We start from the raw sequence: 14,092 nt of genomic DNA, 5'->3' as shown, positions 1-14,092 counted from the left end.
CATGGATTTTACAACCCATGGGTCCCACAGTAGGTGGAATAAGGGTTTTGGGGTATTTCTTGGGCTCCAATTATGCTCAAGGTACACCCGTACATGGAAAATACCGAACCGTACACCATAAGTCAACAAAAACACTATTTAGTAACACGTACGTAACTTTTTTGTACAGAGCTCTGATTGACCTAAGCTTTATATGGTTGGAAATGTAAAAGGGCTATAACTTTCATACTTTGTGCTATTCCATATTCACAACCAATAAGGGGGTTAGACATGCTTGAAGTGAGGCCTTGTGCAAACTCACTTGGAAACTTGGTCTATAGAATAGCTTCCAACTTTACTTTGTCCCAAGACTCTCCTTATACCTTGATTAGATTTCAAAATAATTCTTACACTCTCAATCTTGGTTCCATTATATCCTCATCTTACGGGTCAAACCTTAGCTTGAAGGTACGAGGTGTTACAAAACTAGATTTGGAGCTTAACCAAAATTATACTTACAACATCCCAACGTGAAGCATCAAGAGTGAGCGCAGTCAATACCTGAGTGTTACGGTTCACTTTTATGCAGGTGCATAAAAGCTACTAAGAGGTTGTGGACTCTATTTAGATTTTATGTTTTTAGAGTCGCCACCTAACTTATTGGTAAACTAGGAAAATCGAGTTAAAAGGGTTTAGTCAAACAAGAGGTAAATCCTTTTTAAACTAGAGTTCGAGGTAAGGGTTCTAGTGATCCCCGGGGAAGGGTTTTAAGCACCCTAGTTGTTACACCTTGGAAAAATTCCCCGTTAATGTACAATAAATAGGCTAGCGAGGAACACGAGGTATACGATAATTCAAGGAAGTGAGAGATAGCATTTGACGACTCTAACCAAGATTTAAAGACATTAGACGTAAAGAAAAAAGTTTGGCAAAGAAAGTAAAGGATATGTCGCGTGTTGGGTAGGAATTATGGATGACGAGTTAATGATGACATAATGATGTCTTAGAGATGAGTAATGACGTCCCTTAGATTGGTATTGAGGTGTTAAACAAGTGTCAAGAAGGTTCCATAAGGATCGGAGATCAAACGAGTCGACGAGAACAAGTCCCGAACAGCTGGACACTATACGGCCAAACATACTGGCCGTATAAAATCCACGGACCGTATGTCCAACCGTAGATTCAGCCCAGAATGGCATACTCCATTGGACCAAACATACGGTCAGTGAAAAATATACGGACCGTATGTTGGTCCGTATAAATTGGTCGGGACAGCTTTTTGATTTAATATAAGGGCCCTCTCTCATTTCATTTTTCACTCCACAAGTTAAGAAACCTCTAGAACACTCTCTAACATTCATCCACAAGAAAATCAAAGGAAAACCAAGATCAACTACTTCAATCCATGAAAACAAGTGTGTGAAACCTAGTGAAAGTCATCCAAGCCAAGAAATCTCAAGAGAGGTGAAATAGGGTTTTGGTGCTAGAAGAGTATTTCCATTCAAGGTTTGTTCACCCATCGTCTAAGGTAAGTTTCATGATCATACCATGTTGTTTAAGGTATTGGCAGTCTAAGACACTTGAATTGTAGAAAGACATAGAAAATGGGTCATAAATGGGTGAATAGTGTCATTGTTGAATAGTGGTTGGGATGAATCATGAATGTTGGTATGTTGTGATTGTGAATACGTTATAAATGACATTTAGACCATGGAATAGGTACTATATGTGAGAAAACGCGATAGGGAGTCATAACCATAATTGTGGAGAAATTGAAGAGAAATGGTGAATTGTGGTAAATGTAGATAAATGATGATTGTCGTGTGCGATATTGTGAATGTTGATATGAACGTTTGGGAGTTGATATAGAATATGGGAAAAGTTGTATACACAAAGGAAATGCTTCCCAATTTTCTCTAGCGTTAGTAAGTCCGTTCTTATAATTGTTAGCTAATGTCAATACGAATTCTCTTGAAGGTAGAACGTGTGCGTTAAAGGAGAACAAGCAAGCGATATATTAGTTAAACGACAAAGGTATGTAAGGCTAATCCCTTCCTTCAAAGGCATGAATCTTCCAAGTTTTTCCATGATCCTCCTATATGATGAAGCTTATGAGTTCATAAATATACCAAACTACAATCGAGCATGATAATGAGGATGATGAGTTAAAGTATAGAGATTCAAGAGTTCATGATTTGATGATTCGATAATGCTAATGATGTCTTTATTGTTAACACTCACCTTATACACTATTTCCTTCAAGGTGAGGCAGAATACTCATAAATGTTCATAATATAATTGGGGGTTCACGACCTTACGTCACCCCGACATAGCCATGATTGCCTTCAAAGTCTAATGTATGCTCCTAATGATAAATGTGAAATGATGCTAAGTCATGATATGTCTATAAGATGATCAATAATGCTAGCTTATAATATGCCTATGTTATGCATGAAACTGTTAAGCTATGATAAGATTATGATATGTTCATGAGATGTGTAAAAATGATGAATTCGTGAATGATTATATGATGATGCGATTCCACCGTGCCTAAATGGCCGGGCATGTCACCGCTAAGGCGGGCTGCTATGTTTACACCGAGCCTAGAGGGCCGGACATGATCACCACTAGTGGGCGGCATATGATGGTTACCCGGACGCGGGTAAATGATGAGGATTATGATGTGATGATGTAGGTGATGTGATGACATATGTACCATGATTATGTAAAATATGATATATGTACGAAATGTATTTGCCTATGAAACTTATGCAGGTTATATCCTTCTCTTATGGCTCATGATCCTTCTATTATATTTATTTCATTCCCGTCTTACATACTCAGTACAATGTTCGTACTGACGTCGGTTTTCTTTGAACGCTGTGTTCATGCCCACAGGAAGACAGGGAGGCGAGCTTGATCCAGACTCGTAGGAGCTGATAGCTGATTGAAAGCACTCCTTTGTTCCGGAGGTGCTTGATTATTCTTTTGTGTACATTTGTATATGTCGGGCACGACGGGGTCCTGTCCCGTCCATATGTCTAGTACTCTAGTAGAGGCTCGTAGATACGCAGTGTGGGTTGTATGGTCTCACAAGGTTGCTACTATGTATATATATTATTTTGATGGCCGAAAGGCTTATGCTTATAAAAGTGTTTAAGTTTTCCAAATGAAAGATGATTTTCTTATAATTTTAGTATGAATTTGATACAAGAACGATTTATGAGTAATAGAACAAGCGGTGCTCAGTGGTTAGCCCCGGGTACCCGTCGCGGCCCCTAGCTGGGTCGTGACAAAAGTATTAAGGATCTGTAGAATACAGTTGACCTTCAAGCATCAATGTGTGATGAATTGTGAATATGTACTAAAATATTTTCTTTCTTGCAAAAAAATTGTGACTTCCATATCATAACTATTATATATATCTATATATGTAGGAAAAGAAGTTGTTTTCTTTGAAAATGTTATAAGGGGATTGGAATCACTTCATTTCAAACCAAAACACACTTAAGATTTTCTCTTAAGTAGAGTTTCTACTAATTTGGTCCAATATTATGATTTTGTCTCTTATAAGTTGTTTTACATATATAGTCAAACCTCTCTAATAGTGGCAATGTTTGTCCGAAAATTTCATAGCTGCAATAATGAGGTGTTGTTATGTATGTATACTGGCATTTGATGTTTGAATCATATTTAGCTGTTATAAACAAAAGTACGCAACATTTATGTTTCTGTACTTTTTATGTTATAAACGAAAAAAAAATACTTGTTAATTTAAAATCTTGATTGATTTTTCTATGTTATTAATTAAAGTGACTAATAAATTAATAACTAGTTGTACCGTAACGATAAAGAGTTAAAATCTAAGGAACATATGCAGTTTAAATTAATTAAAAAATTTAAATATTTCACGTTTGACATAAGAATTCTACAATTACAGGTTGTTTTCTAAATTCCAATCTCTTAGTGATAATATAATGCTTGAGTTAATGAAGAGTTTTGTCCAAACTTTGAGTAAAAAGAAATTCAATAGCTTTCCCTTGATGATTACCTAAATATTTAAATATTTTAATATTTTATTTTTATAGATAATATATTTCTTACAAAATATTACTCTCTCTGGTTCAAAAGAGTGTCCACTTAGCCATATGCGCACCTCTTAAGAAAATACTAACTCCTAGGCAACAATAGGTAATTTGCCTAAACTATCCCAAATTAAATAGATATTGAATTTGGTCACTTAATACTTACTAAGGACAAACCTGAAAAAAATAATGTTAATTCTTTCTTGACTTGGTAAGTAAACATTCTTTTTTAACAAAAAATTAAAGGCTAAGTGGATACTTTTTTTGCATCGGAGGGAGTATTACACAATATTTGAGTAAAGCTGTTATAGAGCAGTAATTTTACAAAGAGTGTACCGCTATAAAAAATGTCACTGTTGTTATAGGTAGAATGCTGTTATAGAAAAGTAAGATATAACATGAAAAATCAATTCCGGAGAAAATTAGGCCGTTACAGTGAAATGTTGTTATAATGATTAGCAATTATAAAGAGGTTTGACTGTATATAGGAAATAAATGGAGTATATCTCCTTTTGAAAATATAGCATAGGTCTTATGTATATACATAAAGAGACTTTTACTTATTATGTTTTTTCTATTTTTTAGCTCACTTGGATCAACCATATTCTAGCCAAAGCCATCTTCGCCTCAAAATCAAAGTCCAAATATAACCCCCCTCGTTTTATTGTCTTAAGATTTTGGGCTTGGGGCCCAAAAGAGTTTCAAAATTCCTCAAGTTAATTATAAGTTGCAAGGAGTCCATTTATGCCAAAACCAGTCTAATTTTAAAATCTTAACAACAGAGAAGAGGCAACGAGAGTTGAATGGATCACCTTCGACCTTTCATCAACGACTAACCGACTCAAACTCGAAATTTAACTTGTTCCGATGATTCAAAACTCAACTTACAAGAGAAAATTTCTTGTTTTAAAGCTAAAAATTGAAAAAATCAGAACTTGGGGGTTGTTAAAAACTTTTTTGAGGTGTCAAAACCTCTCTGTAGCTGTGAAAAAACTATCTTTGATAATGAAGAAGGGGGTTCTATTTATAGAACCTCAAATGCTAGGGTTTAGTAATAAATTTTCGATGTGGGACCAAATGAATTGCTATGGAATCCATTTTAAACTTGAAATTCATTCGGGGTTTGAAATCCGAATCTTTTTTTTTTCAAAAGAAGAGATAAATTGAAAGGAATTGTTACCGTTTCTCAATCGTGTTGTACGCCAAAGAAAACAACAAAAAGCTTTGAATGTTTGCCTGAAATGTGTAGGCAATGACTGGGAAAAGCCAAAGCTTCTGAAGCTTATCCTAAAATGGTTGAAAAATAGCTCTGATTTGGATGGATATTGGAGCGACATGGCTAAAGGCTCTTAGGGCTCGTTTGGTGTTTTTGGTTTCTGATTTTGTTAAAAAATGAAAATGAGAAAGGGGCGTTAGGGTTTAGTAAATGAAGTGGGTCGGGTTGTTGTATTGGAATGGACCAATTTTGGCGAATTCTGGGCTCAATAAAGATAAAGGGAAATATTTGATTTTTGGGGATTTAAAAGGTGGCCTCAAATTGGGTTTAAAGAATAGCCTTTTCGTTTTAATTGTAACCACATTTTGTAGAACTGGTTAATTCAAGCCAAACTAAAATCAATTCTTTAAAATCTAACCAAATTGAAATAAATTAATAATCCAAGCTTCTTGATTGTAACAAAGTAAAAAATGACATTGAATCAACAAAAATGTGTATTTAATCAAAACCCTTGTTTTTGTGCAAATTGATTTTTGAATTGATAAAATTGACATAATTTGTACTTAAAGTTATATGTAAAATATACATAATATATATTAGAGTATTTTTCCAACGAAATGGCAAAACAACATCAGAACTAGTTTAAAAAAATATTTTTTTGGAATTCTAACTAATTCTTTTACTCTGTTTGCCACTTGAGAAGCTTGGCTTGTTAATTTAAATTTTTGGAAGGCAAAAAATGGGTGTCAACACTGAGTATCTAGAAGAACCAACTACAAAGAACCAGAGCTTATCAAGCTTATCTTTCAGTTCTTCGTTCTAATAGTTAGGTACGAGTTGTGGTTCCATCTATTTACCTTTGGTAGAACTGTGTAATAGGTGTTTGTTGTTATCGAGTTCTAAGGGACTTCTTTGGCTGGGTAGAGTCATTGAAGTGTTGCTAACAGTTTGGAACTATTGAGCGTTATGTGGGTAGAGGCGGGACTATTTGGAACAGTTCCTTAGGCGTACAAGTTGTTATAACCTTAAATTGCTCGTGTTTAGTGAAGTTAGGGAAAGTCCTACAAGAGGTATGCCGTGGGTTTTTCCTCGTTTGAGCTAGGAGTTTTCCAAGCAAAAATTCTTGTGTTGGTTTAGTTATTTCGCAATTTTCCTTCTTGCATAATTGCTCAAAGCACCTGGTTCTTTGAGCGTAGAGGTGGTAGCAAGATCCTAACAGTAACTAACACAAAAGTAAATATGAAAACCTTAGGCATTACAACAACAACAACAACATACCCAATGAAATCCCACAGAGTGGGGTCTGAGGAGGGTAGAATACACGCAGACCTTACCTCTACGATGGTAAAGAGGTTGTTTCCAGTAAACCCTCGGCATAGGAAAACCTTAGACACTATGTGCGAAATCATTGTATAGACATTTCAAATTCACAAAGAAGGAAAGCACAATGATTAAAAGAATGGAGAATATCAACTTTTCCTATAGAAAAATAATTAACGAATACAATGTAATCTTGTTAAAGAACTCTAAAGAAGTGACTGGTTTCCCTTTGGTGGCATTGAGCTCTGTTGATAGCAGAAGGGATCTCCAAAAGGGTTCGCGGACCCCATATATGGAACTTGTTGAGGATATTGACCTTGATACTGAGTATGTGATACCATCATCATATTTTGTTGTGGGAATTGTTGTTGTTGCATCATTAGTTGTTGTTGTTGTTGTTGTTGCTGCTGAGCCATTATTGCCATTTGTACATTTGTTGGAGGTGCTATGTTGTTTGACATCGCAAAGGGGTCATGTTGATTGAATGGATTCTGGCCAGGGATTTCATACCCGCCTCCTGCATTATATCCAGCATTTTGCAGTTGTATTTGCCTTCTAGTTGCATCATCTTCATACAAGCTGTCAAGTAATAACTTGTCGAATCCCCCAGCCTGATACAAGACCATAATGTAAATTTGCAGAGTTAGGGCCTGTTGCACTATTGTGAATTCTTCACCTCTTAAGAAGTTTGAAAACAAAAACATACCCAATGAAATCCCACAGAGTGGGGTCTGAGGAGGGTAGAATACACGCAGACCTTACCTCTACGATGGTAAAGAGGTTGTTTCCAGTAAACCCTCGGCATAGGAAAACCTTAGACACTATGTGCGAAATCATTGTATAGACATTTCAAATTCACAAAGAAGGAAAGCACAATGATTAAAAGAATGGAGAATATCAACTTTTCCTATAGAAAAATAATTAACGAATACAATGTAATCTTGTTAAAGAACTCTAAAGAAGTGACTGGTTTCCCTTTGGTGGCATTGAGCTCTGTTGATAGCAGAAGGGATCTCCAAAAGGGTTCGCGGACCCCATATATGGAACTTGTTGAGGATATTGACCTTGATACTGAGTATGTGATACCATCATCATATTTTGTTGTGGGAATTGTTGTTGTTGCATCATTAGTTGTTGTTGTTGTTGTTGCTGCTGCTGAGCCATTATTGCCATTTGTACATTTGTTGGAGGTGCTATGTTGTTTGACATCGCAAAGGGGTCATGTTGATTGAATGGATTCTGGCCAGGGATTTCATACCCGCCTCCTGCATTATATCCAGCATTTTGCAGTTGTATTTGCCTTCTAGTTGCATCATCTTCATACAAGCTGTCAAGTAATAACTTGTCGAATCCCCCAGCCTGATACAAGACCATAATGTAAATTTGCAGAGTTAGGGCCTGTTGCACTATTGTGAATTCTTCACCTCTTAAGAAGTTTGAAAACAAAATATGACTCAAAATCTTAAAACAAAAAGGAAATTTTTTTAACGTCATCTTCTAAAAGGATAATCATGCATTAGAGAAAGGAATATACCATTTTTTTATCATGTGTGACTTGGCTCGTGTTGTTGCTCGATGCAGTAACAAGAGCCAGTTCCCATCCTGACGTGCTTCCAATTTCACTCAACTGATAACTTGCTGATGGATTTTCTTTACCTGTATGACATTTTTAATACAAAAAATAAGTAAGTGAGCAAACATTGCAATAGAAACTTCCTATTTGCAGCAGAAAAGGTGCATAAATTACCAGGTTGAATAATCGCAAGAGCCAACGCGTTGCTTTCCTCTAATTCTGCAACTTTTGGATCCACTTGATTCAAACCCTGCATGAAAAACATGCATCTATGAGAGTCATGTTTTAACGTAAAACTCCAAAAGGGAGTGAACTAACAAAAGCTTACCAACAAATCAACAGGCTCTTCATTTGATATAAGTGGTGGAGTTTCTTCTAATTTTTCAGGCTGAGGTTCCTCTTGTGCTTCAACCTCTTCTTCTTTATCAACTTCAGCCTCTTCAACTTGTTCTGCCCTTTCTTCAAGGATAGGTTCTTCAGGTTCTTGCTTGGTTTCTCTGTACTCCTATCAGATAACAATGACAAACTCCATTGAGGCCACTAGTACATTGCTAGAAACTAGAATTCATATTTATTTTTCCCATGCTTAAAATGATAAGAACTGAAACACATACGTTAATCTAAAGACTGGTAATAGAAGAATGAAGGAAAATGTTACACCGTAGTAGATACTGCTACTGAAATTTTAGCTGCAAACTTTTTTATTTTGTCCTGTCTTATTATATCACTCTATATTCTTCCAACTTTTGTTTTTTCCAAATTTCCTCTCATACAGTAGGCATTAATGTGTTAGGTGAATGACTTCAGCATAGCATTGATGCTTTGTGTTTGGGGAATGGTAGCTAGATGTAGTTGATTTCTAGGGAGTGGTCTTTAAATAGGTTGTTTCTCTTAATATGAAACTGGTTCATAATTGGCTTCAATCTCAGTTCTCTAAAATCTTGGTACTCTCTCTTTTACCTATCAAACTCTTTGTAAATGGCTTGGCCCAATCTGAACTGTTTGAGCTAACGTTCAAATATCAATAGAGTTAACACTGGCAAGTCATAGTAGTCTATGCTTTTGAATATCCTGATTACTTTTGTTTGTGTGATTACAAAGGAAAAGATAATGTGTCCTAAAATGGACCATTGATAGCTCAAAAAGTGTAGATCCAGAGTATCTTACCAGCCTCCTACATGACATGGAACCTCTCTGAGGCGCTTCTCTTATGTATTCCTCCATAGTTGCCAGGAAGGAAGCAGGAGGCTTCAAAAAATCAAATATAAAAAAAATTGATTGATAAAGATGGTGCAACCTTCAAGAGAAACTTCCTTTCAAGTTTTAAGCAAAATGAAGAGACCTGTTTCAAAACAGGAAACTGAAATGTCCGAGCAAGATCCAACCCTCTGCAGAAGTCATAAAAATGAGCTAGACTTTCAGCCTACATTAAGGTGGGAAAAGGAAAGAAAAATAACTTTAGATTAGCCATCACATATAGGATATCATTTTACTACATTCTGACACATTTAGAGATCCTTATACACCTGTTTCCCAGCTCTTTTATATATGTTGAGAGCTTTTATAGCATCATGCTTGGACATTTCAAAAAACTGCATAAAAGTGAGATAGTGACCAATTACTGTTCCAATAAGATAGGAGGATAACTGGTATAGTTTAAAGAGGCCAAAATGATCTTACAAAATCAACAAGGTTTATAATGCCGTCGTTGATTGCACAATAGATCTTGAAGCTCTCCTTCAAAACCTGCAACAAGTACAACTGGGGTTGTTATCTACACAATCTATGATTTAGTGGCAAAAAAAATAACACCAGCCTTACTATAGTCAGTGTCCATGTAGTGTCACTTATTTTCATTCATTAGCTAGAACTAGTAGCTGGTACTACTGGGATAATTAAGACTAAGCTATTGGAGAACCTTTATAATTCAACTCTATGGACTAATTATCCTTAGATGAAAATGTATTTGCAAGATTTAAGATATCCATTTCCCATCCACATGAATTTTTAATCAAGTGTTGACATTTTCCATCTTGTGGAATCTCCCTTCGTTCATCTAATTCATTGATTATTTCCTATTCACGATCTAGCCATTGCCAATAGTCCAAAGAATCTGTGAAGTTCATGCTGCTAACCAAGCAGCCTAACAACTTTTATATACATCAGAATCCAAACCCTTAATGAACTTTATAAAATTTCCGTGAACTTCCAAGTATGATTGGTTGTTCAAAGAGTGTGTTATGAGCTGCAGTAAGATTATCAGAGGTGTAAAGGACCTCCACATTCTACCTTTGGGAAGCCATTAGTACTGTCAACAGGTACTAAAAGCAAATATCAGAGATAAAGGTATGATAAAAGTGAGCGGGCACCAACCGTGAAGTTAGAGACCTGCCATGATGCAGAGAGTCTTGACTTACTCTTTAATTTTTCGTTGCATAGTTTTTTGTTTAGAAAATTTTGGTCTCTAAATGAGTAGCCCAAATATGTTTGTGCATCATGACTACTCTTTATTTTTGTTAGATTGCACTAAGGAATGTCTTCTGGTTAGAAATTTTCTATCCCTAAATGAGTAAACCAAAATGTGTATAAACTTTATTCACATAGGTGTACAAACTATGAATCTGAAAAGAGAACAGTGCAACATAATACAGGTCTCAGTGGGTAAAATTAGTATCTGCCTTACCAGTGCTAAGGCATACTGAATAAGAAAGTTGTAGCAAGCTCCTCCTTCAGGCTGCAAAATCCACAAGAAATTAGAAACAATATCCTGATATCAAAACGTCACATGGACGTATTGGACAAGCAAACGAAAAAAACAGGCTAGTAGAGCCTAAGTTACGCGGGTGTGGGTGCGGGTGCGGGTGCGGGTGTGGATCTAGAGGTCGGATCCTTCATGATCTAAATTTTAAGATTCAGGGGTATGGATACTGGTGGCGGGATTCGGCGATAATTCTAATATTTAAAAATAGAGTTATATGTCTAAATTATGAGACGTTAAGTGGAAAACATGCAAGTTGTTGGAGGAGAAAATATTGAAACAATGTTAGGATATCAAAAAAGAAGGTCAGTATAGCTCCCTGAACAGCCAAGTGGTAATTCTGACCTGGCAACCAATCAAACGATAGAGAAGCTGCTGCAATGCTGGGAGCTGCTCTAATAGTTCTTCACCATTTAAGAGCCTTGTTCTGCTATGCACCTGATGCAAATTCAAATCTACAATTATTTTCTCAGGAATCTGGCATGAAATCAACAAACTAAATGATGCAGAAAAGGAGACCTTGCTAATTCCTGGTGAAGTTTTAGTCAATCTTTCTGCCTCAATATCATACTTCAAAGTCCTAAAACACTCAAGTCTTTCCTCCAGAAAGAGTCCATAAGTCCGTACCCATGCGGAGCAATCCCAGGCTGTCATAAACAACAATATGTCCTCTAAGATAGTAATATGACTCAAGAAAGGAAAACAGGAAAAGTTATGACGCTAAGCTTACCAAGTGTACTTGAGTCATCCTTAAAGTTTGATATTTGGAAAATATGTCCTCTGTGAGAGAAATGTAGCAACTCTTCTTTAAATGTAGGGTCACCTTCTCTCAGAACTCTGTGAATAACTATCAGTGTCTTTAGTGCAACCTGAAAATTTTGAGATTTAAAAGTTGAAAGAATAATTCACAATATCATTCATAAACCACCATGCATGCATGGGAAGTTGAATCCTCCTTTCGAGCAATCAGAATAGAATAGAAGTTATTCAAAAGTAATTGAGAAGACTTACAATCCAGTTGCGTGTCTTTGCCAACCGTCTAGAGAGTGCATGAATGCAGTAGGCAACATCTGCTCGTGGACGTGTAACTGATGTTGCAGCAAATATCACTAAGGAAAACAATCTCAATGAACATCCACAAGAGATGAAGAGAAAAATTGGGTTATTAATAATATTTCAGTACATTACAGATGGGTTTGGGGCTCCTTCAACCAAAACAAATGTAACTGAAGGGCCTGTCTCAATTAAGAAATAAATGATTATACCATCCTACAACCACAAAAATTACGGTCCAAAACAGAAACAAAGACTTAAAATGTGAGAAACCAAACTATGTAAAATATTGAATTGACAATTCAGGTAAAGAGAGAGAACATATATTGTATGTTAAGGGATGAAATAGAAGGCATTTAGATAATGTACCATAGCCTCAATCACTGATCTAGCAGATATAGGATTTATCCTTCGATGAAATACATGTATATCTTAAACAATCAAAAGAACAAAAATTCTACAAACTCACTTGCAACATGCCTTTCTTTTGGAGGGCTTTCAACGTGATTTGTTGCCTTAACAATCGCGATATCCAAATCCTAAATCCAAACAAAAAAGAAAATTTCAATCCATCAAGAAATGTGCATTAAAATTATTAATCTTAATTAAAGGAAATTATTTTGTTTCATATGCAGACCTTAAATTCACTGTTGACCTTGGCTAGGCCAACCTTGGTTGAATCTTTAAGTGCCCCATAAGCTTTTCTAAAGCTATCCATTCAAAATCTAAACCCCCAGGAATGATTTACTTTTTCTGGAAATCAAAAATCTCTTCGTGGATCAAATGTTAAAAAGATAAAAGAGAAAGAGAGAAGAAGGTTGATAAGTTCCTCTTCTTCTTCTTCTCTGGAAATCATAAGCCTTTGTGCTTTCATTAACAAATAGCCAATCATAAGCCTTGTTTTTTCTTTTTTCAATAACAAAATAGCCAACCACCCCCTTTCTCTCTCACTATCTTTCCGTTGAACTTTTACAAAAAAAAAAAAAAAAAAAAAAAAAAAGATGATTCTAATATTTGATTTGTAGTCATTTAAAATGGAAGCAGCATAAAAGGGACAGTTGTGCAATGACAAAGTATAGTCGTCTGGCAGTTGTGGGACGTTAGACTTGGTAAATGCTATGCATTTGATACAAATAATACAATTATACAAACCGTAGGTTTTGGAAAGGTAGCTTTTGTCTTTTTCCTAAATTTGGATGTTTTTAGTTTGGACGCGAAGCATAATTTTGTTGATAAAACAACAATGGGGAATGGGACAAAAAAAAAACGGGAGCAATTATGAGCCAGTTTATATTGCCACTGATTAAGTTGTGGAGCAATTTTATTTTGGGTCTCACATACCAAGTCATACTTGTGTGAGACTCTTAATAACTGGACATTTGGACTACTGGGTCCCACCTCAATTACTATATTCCTCTCATTTTTTTCTTCCCCTTGTTTTCTTTCTTCATCGCGGGATTTTCGGAAGCAGCCTCTCTACCTCCTCGAGGTAAGGGTAAGGTCTGCGTACATTCTACCCTCTCCAGATCCCACTTGTGAAAATATAATGGATATATTGTTGTTGTTGTCGTCGTCGTCTTCCTAAGTGGGAAACATTATTCCAAATGTCCAGTTATGAAGAGTCTCACACAAGTATGACTCACACGCAAGACTCAAAATAAAATTTCTATAAGTTGTGAAAAACAAAAAGCGAAAAAGTGATTCCCACTATTTTTCATTTCCACTTTGCAAAATTAAAATTCATACTTGTTTTGTCGTTTCTGCTCTCAAAATCTTAAATTGAGGGTTAATCTTCAATTAAGTGAGATAAGATCCATATCATCTCTAACTAGTCCTTAGGGCGGACTTTTGAATAATATAAAAAAACACATTACGATAATCCAAAATTTGGCTCAATAAACTAAATTAAAATAACTTAAAATTATGTTTCCGTACTTAATGAATATGGTAAACTGTCTACCATGAATAGGATTATATTTCATTTAAGGTCAGTACTAGTGTTTTAAAAAAGCGAGCGCATGAGAGCAGACACTTTACTTAATATGTAGTAAGATGTAAGCACCAAGGCATGGACGGTAAGTGAGATAAGATCCATATGTCGTTTCTGC

At 35.8% G+C, this 14,092-nt stretch overlaps 1 protein-coding gene across 1 annotated transcript; it reads right to left on the bottom strand.

The window, feature by feature from the left end:
- Positions 1-6,535: 6,535 nt before the first annotated feature.
- On the bottom strand, positions 6,536-13,706 carry LOC132623682 (putative clathrin assembly protein At5g57200). Its single transcript, XM_060338475.1, has 16 exons — positions 12,622-13,706; positions 12,454-12,523; positions 11,943-12,040; positions 11,662-11,800; positions 11,451-11,578; positions 11,277-11,369; positions 10,857-10,907; positions 9,854-9,919; positions 9,700-9,765; positions 9,516-9,596; positions 9,341-9,421; positions 8,502-8,678; positions 8,348-8,423; positions 8,135-8,256; positions 7,307-7,959; positions 6,536-7,211 (listed from the first exon to the last, which is right to left on the bottom strand). The coding sequence occupies exons 1-15, from the start codon at positions 12,700-12,702 to the stop codon at positions 7,555-7,557; spliced, it is 1,734 nt and encodes a 577-aa protein (XP_060194458.1). The 5' UTR covers positions 12,703-13,706; the 3' UTR covers positions 6,536-7,211; positions 7,307-7,554.
- Between the last annotated feature and the right edge of the window lie 386 nt (positions 13,707-14,092).

This window comes from Lycium barbarum, chromosome 12 (genome assembly GCF_019175385.1).
Source record: "Lycium barbarum isolate Lr01 chromosome 12, ASM1917538v2, whole genome shotgun sequence".
Classification (NCBI taxonomy): domain Eukaryota; kingdom Viridiplantae; phylum Streptophyta; class Magnoliopsida; order Solanales; family Solanaceae; genus Lycium; species Lycium barbarum.
Note: the sequence above shows the minus strand (reverse complement) of the source record. Positions and strands in the feature narration are given on the sequence as shown.

Excerpts from the sequence above, each read along its gene's own strand:
- LOC132623682 (XM_060338475.1), bottom strand. The coding sequence starts at position 12,702 with ATGGATAGCTTTAGAAAAGCTTATGGGGCACTTAAAGATTCAACCAAG. Across the intron at positions 11,579-11,661 it reads GGATGACTCAAGTACACTTG|CCTGGGATTGCTCCGCATGG; the intron begins GTAAGCTTAGCG and ends TGTTTATGACAG. Across the intron at positions 11,370-11,450 it reads CTTCACCAGGAATTAGCAAG|GTGCATAGCAGAACAAGGCT; the intron begins GTCTCCTTTTCT and ends AATTTGCATCAG.